Below are 16,726 nucleotides of genomic sequence, written 5' to 3' on the forward strand. Positions count from 1 at the left end.
CATCTCTCGTGCTATGATGCCGCACGACCCACCCCCTTAATAAGGAGGCGGGTTGCCGGCCAGATCGACGTTGCAAGGCAGGTGAGTCCATGTGAAGCTGGCGTAGTGATAATGTTCGCTACGGCAGCTATCACAAGATATCGCTGCTGCGACGGGGGCGGGGACTATCGTGCTCGACGTCGCAAGCATCGGCTTGCAATGTCGTTGTGTGTAAAGTGCCCCTTAGACTTAAAGGGAACCTGTCACCAGATTTTTACCTATTAAACTAAAAGAATCCCCTTCCAGACCCCAAAAATAACTTTATAAAACTTGGCCGTTAGGTATGCTAATTACCTTGGTTGGCCAGATGGGCGGCCTCATTTTCTGCTCCTTTCCCCCCTCCTCTTGCTGATCGCCGTCCTCTTTCCTTGATTGACGGGATGACGCCCTCCGTCATACTCCTCGTTGCATTTTGAAATCTTGCGCCTGTGCAGTTAGGTCTGCTCGCGCAGGAGCAGTTCCCTCTGCCATATCGCGGGCAGAGCAGAAAACAGTGAGCTAAATGCGAAGGTGCAAGATTATGGGCGGGTACGAGCATGGCGCTGTTGAGGTCATGCACAGCGCCAACCTCACCACCTAACTGCACAGGCGCAAGATTTGAAAATGCGATGAGGAGGATGACGGAGGGCGTCATGCTGTCAATCAAAGAAGGAGGACGGCGATCAGCGGCAGGAGGGGGGGAAAGGAGCAGAAAATGAGCCCACCCATCTGGCCAACCAAGGTAATTAGCATACCTAACGGCCAAGTTTTATAAAGTTATTTTTGGGGTCTGGAAGGGTAGTCAGGACCAAGGTGCACCTTCATAGAATGTGTGCCGCAGCTGTGCTGCTCGGATCCGGATCTGCAGTATGGCTTGAGGGACTCTACCGTACCCGGGGGTCACGCAGACACTTCCAATAAAAGGGGGATGTATTTGTACGGGGATTGTCGAAAACTGTCTGTGACGCCACCCTCGGTGTGTGGTGAGATGTAGCACCACCGCTGCTGTGTGGCTCCCAGCGGTGATGGGCTGGCAGCTGGATGTTAACCCCTCCGTGGGCAGGGATGGATGCCCCGGGGCCCAATGTCTCTGTGCAGGGGATGATAGCTGCAGGGGCCGGCGCACCCGGTCAGGCCGGGAATGTTACTCACTGTTGAATCCATCACACAAGTCTTCTGGTAAACCAAGGTGATGGTGGCTGGCTGCCGCAGACAGGTGTATCTGGTCCCCCACACGGGCTGATGGTCAATGCCCCTTTCCTCTGCACTTTGTGTTTTCTTATGTAGACTTCCCGGTGTGTAACGCGGGAGTCCGCTCCCAGTCCTCTGGTTGGAAGCCGTGCCCGTCAGATGCTGACCCGTGAGATCTACCGGGCCCTGGCGGATGCCCTATCCCTCTCTGTGGGTGGTTGTCTACTTTTCGGGACTTAGGTTGGGACAGGACCTGGAATCCTGCCCTCAATCGGTTAAATAGCTAGGCCGTCGGTGCCGGTCCTGGCTTCAGTGTCTGAGTACTCCCTTGTGTGCACGGTTTCTGGGTCGGTTCTCCGGTGTCGGTACCAGCGGGCTACAACCCTGCCCCGGTCCACCTCGGATCTGCCAAGCCGTCTTCCCGTCTCCTGCTGGCGCTGACCCCTGTCTGCCACCTAGCCAATGTGTCAGGGCTCCGACCCTGACACCTGTCAGCTTCACCTCCTCACTCCAACTCAACTTAGACTCTTACTGCCTGTTTTCCGGCCCCTGGCTCTCCAGACCCCTAGGTGGGCGTTCTCCTTCCGCCTGGTCCGGCCCACTGGTGTGTCTGTCCTTCCCTGAGGGTGGTGACTAGGATTTTGCTGGCTGGTTTAACCCTGTGTGGGAGCGGTGTTATGCGGGGGCCTATTCTGTGTGACTACCTGGTTTTGCCAGGGCATCACAAATGCAGCCCAGGAGCTGCAGAAGGTGATTCTTTTAGCTAAATGGCTCATGCACACGTTGCGTACTGACATGCATTTACGCTGCGTATTGCACTGCAGCGTAAATTCATGCGTCCTGCGTCCCCTGCACAATCTATGTAGATTGTTCATGAGACGTGCGCACGTGGCTTTTATGAATGCAGCGATTTGGATGCTAAAATTTTGACCCAAATCCGTGCGTTTATAAAATGAGCATGTCAATTATTTCTGCGTTCTGGATGCAGCTCTCACTCTGTCCATGGTGGGGGCAGCACCCTGAGCGCAGCATCCTGAGCGCATGAAATCGGCTTTTTTTAACAAAAAAACTGCATTCATTATGCAGTCTTTCTTCAGCGATTTGACGCGCAGATGTGCTGACAAATCGCTGCAGAATATTCTGCAGTTACGTGCGCATGAGCCCTTATAGGTAAAAATCTGGTGACAGGTTCCCTTTAAGGGGAACCTGACAGCTGGTACACGCTGCTCGATCTGTAGGCAGTATGTATCATGCACAGGCCAGATATATTAGGCTACACCCCCACAATGAGTGTCTGGTGAGGTTTTCATGTTGCAGAATTTCTGCACCTATAATATAAATTAGGTAACGTGCATTTCTTTACATGCATTTTTATGTGTTTTTTTTACACGCATTGTTAGCGTGTTTTTGACACTGCATTTTTTGGTGTGTCATGTTTTAAACAAAGCCGCTTTGTTTTTTTATCCTTCCTGGTATTTGGCTTGGTCAAGGTTTTATTGATATACCTATCTGAGGATTACATACATTTCCAAAGTGCATGTGTTTTGGTTTTTTTTTTTGCATCTAATGCAAGTTTATGGGGAAAATCTGAAATGAAATGTATAAAAACAGCAAGAGAAATGGACATTTTGTGGAATTGAAGCACGCTCCACGGGTCAGTTTACGGTGAGTACAAAAAAACAAAAAAAAAACCATAATGGGTATGAGATTTCTATAAATCCCATCTACTTATCTGGAACTTCATGATGCTGCGTTTCTGAGGCAGTGAAAATACGCAGCGTCATAATCTCACCGAAAACAGTCATAGAGCTCTCTCATATCTGCATATTACACGGCTGAGTGCTCCCCGATGTTTATCAGATAGCACTCGTGCCAGTATTATTGATGGGGCAGTGGTAATCAGCGCCGATTCGGCATGGGAGAGAAAACACAAAACAAAACGCTGCATGCTGCTATTGGCAGTCTATATTAAACAGCATGCACCCATACAAGTCCACGGGTGTGTGCAAAACATCAGGCTGCACTCTGGTGTCATCAGACTGCTGTCCAATTTATGTGGACACAGACAATGGAGATAATGGAGAAATGTAGTTCTCCATCTTCTCCACACATGTGACGTGTTTCTATAATGCAAGAGAATCAGATCACAGTAAGTCCTGTTTCACACGTCAGTGATAAACACAGACGTTTTTCACTGACATGTTAAAAACGCATATGTCCCTCCGTGTGCCATGATTCCCAACACAAGTGGGTTTTACATGTGCTCTCAGTGATCAATGATAGCACATGGAGGTAAATTCACCTGTACCCGCTCCTGCTGCCCGTGGTGCTGAAGTCTCCTGGATGGCGTCTCCGGCCGCTGTGTCTCTCACTGCTGCAGCTACTTCTCCCAGGTCGGCATAAATGCACATGCATAGGAATAATGAGCCAGCTAGGAAGCAGCAGAGAGCAGAGGCCAGAGACAGCGTCACAGGAGAAGGTAAGTATAAAAAGCTTTTTATTTTCAACGTACGTGTTTTTCTGGTACGTGTTTCATGGATCACACGATAGTGTGGTCTGTGTGACATCAGTGATGCCAGAAAAAAAAGGACAGGTCTCTCTGCAGAAATTGCAGACACGCGTGTACACCGCACGGAAGACACTGTCAGTGAAAAAATCACTGATGTGTGCGCAGACCCATTGATTTTAATGGGTCGGTGTATGTCCGTGATTCTGGTACGTATAAAAACTGTCAGATACGTACCAGAATCACTCACGTATGAAAGAGGCCTAAATGACACTTGGCTCAAGCTCTAATAAGAGTGTCATTAACATAATTCGCCTGATTCTCTCGCATGAGAGAATCAACGGCTGAGTGAGCGACCCTCTGAAACACTGCAGACAAAAGCCGCCAAGGCCCGAACCACACAGGAAACTAGTTGGACAAGCGGATCCCTGGTGGCTTCTGTTCGCCCTCTGCCAATGTCACTCAAGGGGAACAGCCCAGGAGATATGGTATGATCAGACCATGTCCCCGTACGGCCATTACACAGTACATAGCAGGGACACATATATGATTATCTCAGCACAGGAAAAAAAATGTAAACACATCCAATTGTGGAGCTTATTATTATTCCAAGAGCTATTGATAAAAAAAACCTCTGTTTTTGGGAGAACCCTTGAAGCCTTGAAAGTTGGTGCAGACGAGTTCATTGGGAAGGCAGCAGTGTTAGTGCTCTAGAGTAGTTACATAGTAGATAAAAGGTTAATATGGGGTGTTGTCTAATAAATGTGAGCTCTGGAGGTGTACAAACATCTGTGGTCCTGCTTCAAATATCAGTGATGAAACTTCATGAGTAGAGGGGCGGTTTCACAGAATATTTGCCCATATGCTCAAGGATGCAAATAAAAATAACCTCAAACTTAGCTCTTGCTCCTGGGTCCAGCGCTGTCTCCTGGCACTACTATGGACTCATGTTGTTAGTTTGCAGCCTTCAGTATAGGGTGACAAAGGAAGTCCACTCTGATGGCATTGTAAGGCTATGTACGCACTTTGCGTCGAGGTAGTTGCAGTTGAAAACGCATCCTCTGGCAGAAATGGTATTTGCCAAAGTTGCTTTTGACCACGAAAACGTGATAAAAACGCGTGTGTATTTACCGCGTTTTAGCCGCGTTTTTAGCGCTTTTTACATGCTTTTTCATTACTTAAAGACAGATGCGTTTTGATTACAAACACATTACTAAATAAAGTTTTAACATACAAACACTATGAAAAAAGTAAACAAATATAATTTAATAAATCATAACGAAAATAGTTTTATTATAATTATAGCGGTTTTATACTATACTAGCTGTACTATCCAGCTTCAACCGGGTTAATAAATGCTGTTAACAAAATAGAATGTATTAACAAAAATGTATTCTGCACACAAAAACCACAAAACAAATAGATATAAATGTAATTATAATGTCTGTCTCCCCCTCTGCAAATATCTCTCTGTCTCTCTCTCTCTCTTTCCCTGTCTGTCTCTTTCCCTCTCTTTCCCTGTCTGTCTCTTTCCCTCTCTTTCCCTGTCTGTTTCCCTGTGTCTGTCTCTGTCTCTTTGTCTGTGTCTGTCTCTTTACCTGCCTGTGTCTGTCTCTAAACCTGTCTCTCTCTTTCCCTCTCTTTCCCTGTCTCTCTTTCCCTGTCAGTCTGTCTCTTTGTCTGTGTCTGTCTCTTTGTGTCTGTCTCTTACCCTGTCTATGTCTGTTTCTTAGCCTGTCTGTGTCTGCCTCTTTCCCTGTCTGTGTCTGTCTCTTTCCCTGTCTGTGTCTGTCTCTTTCCCTGGCTGCATTGTCACGCCAACACTCCATATAAAGGCGTGGCTACGCATTCTTCTGAAGTTCTGGCTGCACTGTGGCTCCCAGCTCCATTCACTTTAATGGAGGCAGGTTTTTTGGTGAATAACTAAAGCGCGGGGTTAAAATTTCCCCTCAAAACATAGCCTATGACGCTCTTGGGGTCCAGAAGTGTGAGTGTGCAAAATTTTGTGGCTATAGCTGCGACGGTGCAGATGTCAATCCCGGACATACATACATACATACACACACACACATATATACACACATTCAGCTTTATATATTAGATATGGCTAAAATAACAATAAATTAATATTTTTCATTAATTTGTCGGACTATGTGTGTGTAAAGGGACATATCATTCCATTATTTTGATGTCAGAAACGCATGTGTTTATGTATTCCAAAACGCATGCTTTCTGCAGCTAAAAAGTATGTAAAACGCTGGAATTTTGATGCTGCTTGCTTTTTGCAACTTCTCATTGACTTCAATGTTAGCAAAACGCAGCCCAAATGGCAAAAACAATTGACATGCTGCTGCTTTGAACGCTGAGTTTTTGCCCAAAATTATGAAAATTAAACGCAGCGTTTTGAACAGAGAAGTGCGCACAAGAAATCCCCATTTCCCATAGACTTTGCTGGAAAATCAAAACGCATGCCTTTTGGCATGAAAACGCTGCAGTTCAAAACGCAGCTGAAACGCAGGTAAAAACGCAAAGTGCGGACACAGCCTAAGGGCTGCAGCCATTCAGTACAAGTTAATTGGCTGCAGTGGTCACAAGACATAATCATGTCACATGAAAGCTGGTGGACTTGGTGCTGCAATTGGAGAAAAAGCACCAGACCAAGAGGTAAGAATGCAGGTTTTATTTTTTTTTTTTTTTTTTTTTTTTTTCATTTTATGATGGACAGTGGAATTGATAAGAAGGGGGTGGTCTAGTAGTGAACAATCCCTTTAAGGAATCTTACTATGGTTGTATAGTGTTGAGCCTTTAGAAACACTAAACTAATGATTTAAAGGGAACCTGTCATCAGAAATTTCGCCCAAAAGCTAAAAGATTCCCCCTCTGCAGCTCCTGGGCTGCATTCTAGGAAGGTCCCTGTTATTATTGTGCCCCATGTGAGACCAAAATAAAGCCTTTATAAAGTTCTACCTTTTTGTATGCAGCTTCTGTAAATCTGTCACGGGGGCGGGCTCTCTGGCATCCGTTATTCTGCCTCCTGGTCCTGTATGCCGCCCCCATCGCTCCTTTCCATATCTGATGCACCGCCCACTGCTCCAGCCATCCCCGCGCATGCCCAGTGCCAGTCTCACAGGACTGAGCAGTGTGACCGCTGGTGACATGTGCGCAGGCAAGTGATTATGGGCGGGACTGTGACTGTTATCAGCAAGTACCCGCCCATAATCTCGTGAGCGCGCAAACCTCTCCAGCATTCACACTGAGCTCAGTGTAGATGCTAGACTGTATGGGCTGCTTCCAGGGATGACGTCCCTTTGTCATGTGATAGTATTTTGAACACGCCCCTATCACATGACAAAGGGACGTCATCCCTGGAAGCAGCCCATACAGTCTAGCATCTACACTGAGCTCAGTGTGAATGCTGGAGAGGTTTGCGCGCTCACGAGATTATGGGCGGGTACTTGCTGATAACAGTCACAGTCCCGCCCATAATCACTTGCCTGCGCACATGTCACCAGCGGTCACACTGCTCAGTCCTGTGAGACTGGCACTGGGCATGCGCGGGGATGGCTGGAGCAGTGGGCGGTGCATCAGATATGGAAAGGAGCGATGGGGGCGGCATACAGGACCAGGAGGCAGAATAACGGACGCCAGAGAGCCCGCCCCCGTGACAGATTTACAGAAGCTGCATACAAAAAGGTAGAACTTTATAAAGGCTTTATTTTGGTCTCACATGGGGCACAATAATAACAGGGACCTTCCTAGAATGCAGCCCAGGAGCTGCAGAGGGGGAATCTTTTAGCTTTTGGGCGAAATTTCTGATGACAGGTTCCCTTTAAACCTGTGGATAGACACTGAATGCATTTCTGATGTCACTGTACATGTGTATGCCAGAATTATGTGTGCCTGTATGACATGTGCATGTGTTCACGCATTTAGCAAGTCTGAGTCCATGTACAGTATGTAGGGAGTATATATCTGTGGATGGATTTATTTCTACAGCGTTATAATACATTTTTATCTGATAACGTGATTAGAAAGCAGCACCCCTTTTCTCTGCACAATTGAAAACCATAGTTTGTGTTGGGAGATGTGACAAGCGGTACACATTCAGTTTCAGGGCAGTATGAGGCGTAAATATGCCCTGCTACAGCAACGAAAAAATAAAAAATATGGACCATTCCTGAAATACGTCACCAACATCACAGTCAATTGTGTACATTAAAACAAATATGTAAAAAACAAAAAGACACAAAACTGTTAACACCCATGTAATAATGTAATATAATCCCTATGCAGATACCATAAAACAAGAATTAAACGGGCAGAATTGTTGTTTTACTTCATTCTCCCTCAGAAACTATCAAAAAGTGTTATGGATTCCAAAATGCTTCCAGTGAGAAGATCAACTGATTCCACAAAAACCAAGCCCTCATACAGCTCCATCAATGCCCCTTTACATGTCAGGATGTGGCCAGCCCGGGCCATCAGTAGCCTTCAGTGAATCCCATTATTCTGTGCGGTGTTAAATTAGGTCACACACAGACAGGTCATCGAACCTCTCCATAACGCATTCAGCTGAAAGAAGCCTAGGGGCTAAGTCGTATTTCACAATAGATGTTACGGCTGTAATTTCCAGCCCGACCGCGGGTCTCCTGACCTGATCTGACCTCATAGGAAATAATATAGTGTTATCACAGGCCGGGAGACCCACGGTTGGGCTGGAAATGGCAATTTTCATTCAGATTAATTCCTGACCCAATTGTGGGTCTCAGGGCTTGAACTTACAACATCTAAGACATACAGAGGTAGCAAAGGTTATCATGTCTCAGACTCACTTGAGCACCATGTTGATAATAACCTGTCACAGAAGGTTGAAGAAAAGCCATAGACCAATAAGAAGTTACACTTTTTTGTGCCTTGATATCTCCGTGATGTGTTATTGGAGTCAGGATAACCTTTGTTATATCTGTACATGATGCTTAAGTTTGAGACATAAGATCTGCATGAATCAGCCTTTAAGTTGAATTTGTAATACTTTGCATTTTTGCTTTTTTTATTTGTATTAGTTTAGGAGTTAGCAGACATGTTTTCCTTATAATCAGACCCTAGATCAGTTTGAGTCACTGACTGGTGGTACAGCATGTACATACTAGTCCTATGGCTTCTCCTGGGTGGCTGCACAGCCTGTACTGTGTCCTGACAGGCACAACATGGGCATTACAACTGCCGTACGCTTCATCACCAGCCGCCTCTTCTTCTGTCTGGACACCATACTCGCAGTGTTCTGACAGTCACAGAATACCACTAGAAGTGCGGCATCAGGAGCCGGAGGAGAGGAGGCAGAGATGTACTCTGGGCTTTCGTAAGGAGTGGCGCGGCACCTACCTCACCTTTGGTGAGTCCGCCAAGTCCGAGTTTGTTGACAGTGTGAGTTTGCAGAACAAAATCACAACTAAGAGTACGTTCCCACGAGTATTTTCGCTGCGTTCTACAGTACAAGCACAGTGGTTGGATTTATAGAAATCACATGCCCACTGTGCTACTTTTAGACGCAGCATATCAATGTATTCTTGCGGCAATGCTGTATCTCCTGTGCAGAAACCACAGCAAAAGTCCACAGAACCCTGATAGTGTGCATCTCCTGTGGAAAGCACTCGCGTCTCCACAGGAGGGAAGAAACTGTGTCTAGAATGCAGTGTCTCCACATCGTGGGCACAAACCCTAAAGGCCGCTTTACACACTGTGACATCACTAGCATCGGCTAGCGATGTCGCGTGCGATAGCACCCGCCCCCGTCGGTGGCACGATATGTGGTGATTGCTGCCGTAGCGAACATTATCGCTACGGCAGCGTCACACGCACATACCTGCTCTGCGATGTCGCTATGACCGGCGAACCGCTTTCTAAGGGGGCGATTCGTTCAGCGTCACAGCGACGTCACAGCAGCGTCACTGAACCGCCGCCCAATAGAAAAGGAGGGGAGGAGATGAGCGGCCGGAACATCCCGCCCACCCCCTTCCTTCTTCCTTTTCCGGTGGAGGCAGGTAAGGTGAGGTTCCTCGTTCTTGCGGTGTCACACGTAGCGATGTGTGCTGCCACAGGAACGACAAACAACATCATTACTGCAGGAGCAACAATAATTGGGAAGAGGGGGTGATGTCACCGATGAGCGATTTTGAACGTTTTTGTGACGATTCAAAAACGCTAATAGGTGTCACACACAATGACATCGCTAAAGCGGCCGGATGTGCGTCACAAATTTCGTGACCCCAACGACATCGCTTTAGCGATCTCGTAGCGTGTAAAGCCACCTTTAGACTACGTTCCCACGATCAGCTTTTGGTGAATGTCTGATGTTGTAGAATTTCTTCACCTATTAGGTTACTTCTGTTTTTTTTCACAGCATTTTTTGTTTGGGGTTTTTTAAATTTGTAGTTTTTGTCTTTTGTTGGTAGGTCATGGTTTACATGACGTTGCTTTGTTTTTGATACTTTCTGGTATTTGGCTTTGGCTACTTTCACACTTGCGTTTTTTTCCTTCAGTCGCAATCCGCTGTTTGGAAAAGCTTCCCCTAGACTTGTATGGACGACGGATTGCGACTGATGAACCTACGTTGCTTCCACCGGGCGCAGGAGCAGACCATCATTTCCATGCTGTAGATTGCTCTGTAAATTGGACCTGATTAGCACTCTGCTATATTTTTTCCACAATTACCGGAAGTCTATGGCAATAATTCATTAAGATGGACATAGCACACACCAGTCTTAATGAAGCGCTCGCTGCAGTACCCTGACCTGATTCACTATTGCTGCCTATGGCTTATCTGATTCCCAGCACGCGCCTCCCCCAGAACTTCATGCTAGCCTGGGGTTTGCATCCATTTCTAGAGTATAGTGCGGTAATTTTTGATAAATGGGAAGGGCAGACATGACCACGCCTCATGGTGCCCATGCCATGCCTATATTGCTGTAGCTGGCTGTGTTTGGCTTGTAAACACCAAAAGTCATAATATTTTTGGGCAAGTGCCAATTTGTGCAAAAATATTGTGACCTAAGGAATTTCCACCAGATTTCTGGCATAAGCACCTTGATGAATCGGCCACTAGGTGCTTTCCATTACGTACATGGACCCAAAATAAGTTTATGTGAACAGCCAAACACTGTGCCACTAATTATGAGAATATTTCAGGAAGCGTTCAGCAAAGCCCCCAAAACTGATGGCCCTTAACATCTGAACAGATTGAATGTAGATCTGTTGGATGCAGAAGGCACGATTGCAGGTCCAGCACCTAAGGAGCCACAATGGATGTCTGTGAGCCATATACATAGAGACCAGAACATGTATATTCCAGATACAGGTCCCCTCTGCAGCGTCCTCACTTCTGCCACCACTCACACACCACAATTTCCAGACGGGCCCCTCCATGCACATGGTAAGTTGTTGGAAACATCATTCACCGGATCAAATTGGACAAAATGGCAGTGTAATGCCGTACAAATGTGCTTTATTCTAGATTAAAAGCGACACCTTCCAGCAGCGTGATCCCGGCCGTCACCTAGGTCTTATCATTCAATGGCTGCAGCTTTTTTTAGAACATGACATACCTCGCAGGAATAACAAGCGAGCCTGGTAACCTATCCAGGATAGCCGGAGAATATTCGCAGCTGATATCAAAGATTATTTCAGTTTCCACGGAGATGGAAGAAAGCGAAGGGGGAAAAAACCTTCTGCTTTGCAACCAGCTTCTCCGGCAGTAAACTGAGCCCTCGTCTGCGGCTATTTATAGAAGCCAATTTTAAAACTAAAAGGCCGTAATGAAAAGGCAGCGGTCTATAGCGGAGCCCGAATCTGCCCCCCTGATGTGCGCAGACCCTCGCTGCATCGCTGCCATCCACAGGAAGAAGCCTACCTTCTCATATGTGTCATATTTTGTGAACCACTTGAGGATTTCCATGTCCATTCCAGACTGCAGCGGCTTCCAGAAGACTGCTGTATCCTGCGCTCTCCTCTGCAAGAGATGGAGGTACCCTGCCCGCTCACAGGATAGCGCAGCCTTCCTGAAGGAAAAGCAGGAGTATTGTGTCACACTCCGCACTTACAGACACTGGCAGTAGCCTGGCAACTGCAGGGTTTAATAGGTGTCATTTTGTGTGCTTGTTTTCCATTCTCATTCTTCTGTTCTTTTATGTCATTTTACATCTTTCTTGAGATTATTTGCAGCTGAAATGTTAAAAAAAACGCATTGACTGGGCTAAAGGACCCACTTAACCCCTCGCGCTGACACTGAAAATTGCTGGATGTGGAGTGGTAAAGCAACTGAGCAAGGCAACAAGTAATAATCATAGGAATGCCAGGATATATAGTTGTGCTTGTATATAAAGGGTTAAAGGGAACCTGTCAGGTGCAATATGCACGCAGAACCACAAGCAGTTCTGTGTGTGTATATTACTAATCCCTGCCTAACCATCCATGTATGTAGTAGCATAGATAAAGATATATTTAAAAAAAGTAATTATAAAGATCCTCTATGATATGCTAATGAGCACGGGGACTAGTCACAAGGGCGTTATCTCCTGAGCTCATTTTGCCTTTTTATCATGTTAGTACGCCCACATGGAAGTGCTTACATGCTAAGGGGGCCGACTAGCCAAGGGAAGTTATGCCCTTGCGACTAGTCGCTGGCCTCATTAGTATATCACAAAGGTTCTTTAGAAATACTTTTTCTGAATATCCCTTTGTCTATGCTACAGGCTGGGACTGCTAGGCAGGGATTAGCAATAGCATCCAGGACCTAACAGGTTCCCTTTAAAGGGAACCAATCACCAGGATTTTCGTATATAAGCTAAAGCCAGTGCTATACTGGCACTATCAGGCTGCTTATCTACATACCATTAATGGTCAGGTCGGATGTTTAGGCTTTCAAATCCAAGAAAGTAAACTTTAAAAAATCATCAGCTTCTTGATTGGCATTTGCAACTGAGCAGATAATCTCTGGGTGGGTATTCCGATGTATTCCCGCCCCCCGCCTGTTGTTCCTCCCTCTCTGTTCACTATGGTATTATACAAACTATTCACTGTGCTAAAGGACCTGTGTGAGGTCATTCCCATGTGACCAGAAGGGGCGGAGCCTCAGCCAACAAAGCTGGATACCAGGTCACATGGGTATGACCTCACACAGGTCCTTTAGCACAGTCAATAGTTTGTATAATACCATAGTGAAGAGAGAGGGAGGAACAACAGGCGGGGGGCGGGAATACATCGGAATACCCACCCAGATATTATCTGCTCAGTTGCAAATGCCAATCAAGAAGCTGATGATTTTTTAAAGTTTACTTTCTTGGATTTGAAAGCCTATACATCCGAGCTGACCATTAATGGTATGTAGATAAGCAGCCTGATAGTGCCAGTATAGCACTGGCTTTAGGTTATATACGAAAATCCTGGTGAGGGGGTTCCCTTTAAAGAAGATTCCCACAGTTGTCATCTAAACCTTTAAACACCATAAAAGTCAAGTCAATGGGAGCCTGAGCTCTGGAAGCCCAGAAATGCTGACCGCAGCGGTGCTCAGTCTCCCAATCCGATTTGGAAGTTGGCCATGGTACTTAAAGGGAAATTGTCACCTGGTTGTTGCTCTCCCATGTGAGATCAGCATAATGTACAGATAGAGACCCAATTTCCAGCGATGTGTAACTTACTGAGCTGTTTGCTGTCATTTTGATTAAATCAATGTTTTCTCTGCTGCAGATCTAGCCGTTATTTGAATGTGAAGCTCTATAACCACGCCCACTCCACTGACTGGCAGCTTTCTGTGTACACTATAGATGGGTAGAAAGCTGTCAATCAGTGCTGGGGGCGGGGTTATGCAGAGCTCTCGAATATGCTGAACTACCAGGCAGCAACTCAAGTAGTCCTCTAATGATAATCTCCTGCTGATTAAACAATGATTTTATCAAAACTACACTAAGCTACCCAGTAAGTGGAACACTGCCAGAATCAGGATGGTTGCCCCTACATTATGCTGCTCTCAGATTAGGTGGCAAGAACCTGGTGAGATATTTTTTTTTTAAGGGGCTATTTTGTTTCCTTTAAGGGGTATTCTCATGCTATTAACCAGCATTAATCAGTTGACAGTCTATCTACTGTCATTCTCCTGCAATGGGAGCTTTTATCTTACATAATATACAGATTGTTTCCATGGAGGTTGGTCATCAGAAGGTGACTGAGTTTGTGCAGTCTTATATTCCAGGAGAGGAGTGAACTCCCAGCAACTCTGTCCAGCCTATTGATTTTTATATAGACGTTAGCTGTTCACATCCCTCTTCCATCCTCTGAATACCTAATAATTGTGCCAAATCGCCAATCCCCACAATCGGCAGCTTCAGAGTAGTTCTCCTAAGGCTAGTTTCACACTTGCGTTGTTTTCCTTCAGTTGCAATATGCCGTTTTGGAAAACAGCGGAATCCGTTAACGGATTCCGCTGCTTCCCATAGACTTGTATTGACAACGGATTGCGAGTGATGGACCTGCGTTTCTTCAACTGGCCGACGCTGCGTTGCTTCCGCCGGGCAGAAGGAACGCAGCATGTAACGTTTTTTTGAGCAGCGGAATCCTTAGGATTTCGCTGCGCATGCTCTCTCTGGCTCCCTGCACACGTAACTAGGGTACACATCGGGTTACTAAGCAATGCGCTTTGCCTAGTTACCTGATATTTACCCTGGCTACGTGTGCAAGGAGCCAGCGCTAAACGGTGTACGCTAGTAACCAAGGTAAATATCGGGTAACCAAGCAAAGTGCTTTGCTTAGTTACCCGATATTTACTCTGGCTACATGTGCAGGGAGCCCGACACTTCCCCGCACTCCGCATGTACACACAAAAACACACACACACTTACTTGTCCCCAGCCATGCATCCCCGCAGCCCTGACGTCCTCAGTGCCATGGCCCCGCTCGGCTCCACCCACCCCGCACTCGGCCCCCCACACACATTTTTGGCGGCCGAACGATCAGCTGATCACCCGACGACCGGCTGCTGTGAGCGATCAGCTGATCACCCGGCGACCGGCTGCTGTGAGCGATCAGCTGATCACCCAGTGACCGGCTGCTGTGAGCGATCAGCTGATCACCCGGCGACCGGCTGCTGTGAGCGATCAGCTGATCACCCGGCAGCTGGCTACTGTGAGCGATCAGCTGATCACCTGGCAGCCGGCATCATTCACAATAGTCTGCCGCCAGTAAAACTGTAAAGAAAAAAAAAAAAGCACTTGTTTTGTATGATCCGTTGCATCCGTTGTGCCACTAAATGCAACACATCCGTTGCATCCGTCACACAACGCAATGCGTAAAACTGTTAATTCTATATGTGAACAAACCAATGATAGCTCAATATGTCACAGCAGAGCCAGTGCTGAGCTTTATAGCTCTACTAAGGCCGAGGTCAAATGGCTGTATAACGGATGTGTCAAACGGGCCTAAGGCGATGTGCACACACAGTATTTGGGTGCAGAATTTTTGCACTAAATCTGCAATTCCTGGCAGAAAGAAAAGCTAGATTTTGCTGCGTTTTTGCATGTGTTTTTTTCCATGCGTTTTTTATGCATCTGGGGTGGAAAACTGCTGCCAAAAAAGCTGAAAGAATTGACATGCTGCAGTTTATTTTCTGCTGCAAATCTGCAAGAGAAAAAAAGCAACATGTGCACAAAACTTCAGAATGCTCATTGACTTTTCTGGCATAAGGATTTGAATGCAGTTTTGTGGTAAAGCTGCATTCAAAAAACAGCCTCACCGCCGCCGGAGCTGCTGCCTCACCGCCGCCCGAGCTGCTGCCTCACCGCCGCCCGAGCTGCTGCCTCACCACTGTGCCAGAACTGCCGCCCGGCCAACAACCCACCTACTGTCTCCTCCCAATATTCTATAGAATGTAAGCCCGCAAGGGCAGGGTCCTCTTCCCTCTGTACCAGTCTGTCTATTGTAACTTGTAAATGTTTTCAGTATGTAGGCCCTTCTCATGTACAGCACCATGGAATCAATGGTGATTTATAAATAAATATTAATAACATAGTCTATCTCGGAGGAAGATTGCATCGCAGTGCACGAACTGGCCATGGCTCTCCTGACCCAAACGGAACACATTCATATCTTTCTATGCAGCTCTCACACTAGGGTCAGGAGAGCCGCCAGCCAGTCCGGGCATTTTGATGTGATTGTCTTCCGTGTTTTACGGCCTTTTGATTGCACCCTAATATTACAGCTCTGTTGTCCATCAGAACTAACCACCATTGTCACTGAAAGAGGAGAGCCTACTATGCCAGAAACCAAGAACTGAAAGAGACTGCAGAGCTTCAGCTTCTCAAGAAACCACATTAAAATACCTGTTTAAATGCATGAGTTTTTGGCTAAAAAAATCTTTTCTGCAATTGGGTTTAATTAAAAATTAGTAAATGTTTTGGTTTAACATTCTGTTTGTTTCCCAGCACATTCAAGTTTGATGTGGTCTAAGGTCATAGATCAGCTGTGCTGAGCTCAGAAAAAGATAGATATACAGTTTATCACAAAAGTGAGTACACCCCTCACATTTTTGTAAATATTTTATATTTTTTCATGGGACAACACTGAAGACATGACACTGATAAAATGTAAAGTAATCAGTGTGCAGCTTGTATAACGGTGTAAATTTGGTGTGCTCTCTAACAACACACAGCCATTAATGTTTAAACCACTGCAACAAAAGTGAGTACACCCCTACGTGAAAATTGCGCCCAATTAGCCATTTTCCCTTCACAGTGTCATGTGACTCATTAATGTTTCAAGGTCTCAGGTGTTAATGGGGAGTAGGTGTTTTATATTTGGTGCTATCACTCACACACTGTTAGGGCTAAGTCACACGGCGAGAAAATCGGTGCGAGTGGAGTGCGATAAAACATCGCATTCCCCTCGGACCAATTCTAGCCTGTGTGTGAGCACACATGAGCGATTATTTTCTCAGCCCTAATCGGACTGAGAAAACAATCGCAGCAT

General features: G+C 46.2%; 1 protein-coding gene across 1 annotated transcript in view; it reads right to left on the bottom strand.

Annotated features, from left to right (window-relative positions):
* Positions 1-11,776, bottom strand: part of WDR17 (WD repeat domain 17) — a 148,783-nt gene extending 137,007 nt beyond the window's left edge. Inside the window, 1 exon segment of the mRNA XM_075347191.1 lies at positions 11,622-11,776. Within this exon segment, the coding sequence (XP_075203306.1) occupies positions 11,622-11,672 (51 nt within the window). The 5' untranslated portion in view covers positions 11,673-11,776.
* Between the last annotated feature and the right edge of the window lie 4,950 nt (positions 11,777-16,726).

Source organism: Anomaloglossus baeobatrachus, chromosome 1 (genome assembly GCF_048569485.1).
Source record: "Anomaloglossus baeobatrachus isolate aAnoBae1 chromosome 1, aAnoBae1.hap1, whole genome shotgun sequence".
NCBI lineage: Eukaryota > Metazoa > Chordata > Amphibia > Anura > Aromobatidae > Anomaloglossus > Anomaloglossus baeobatrachus.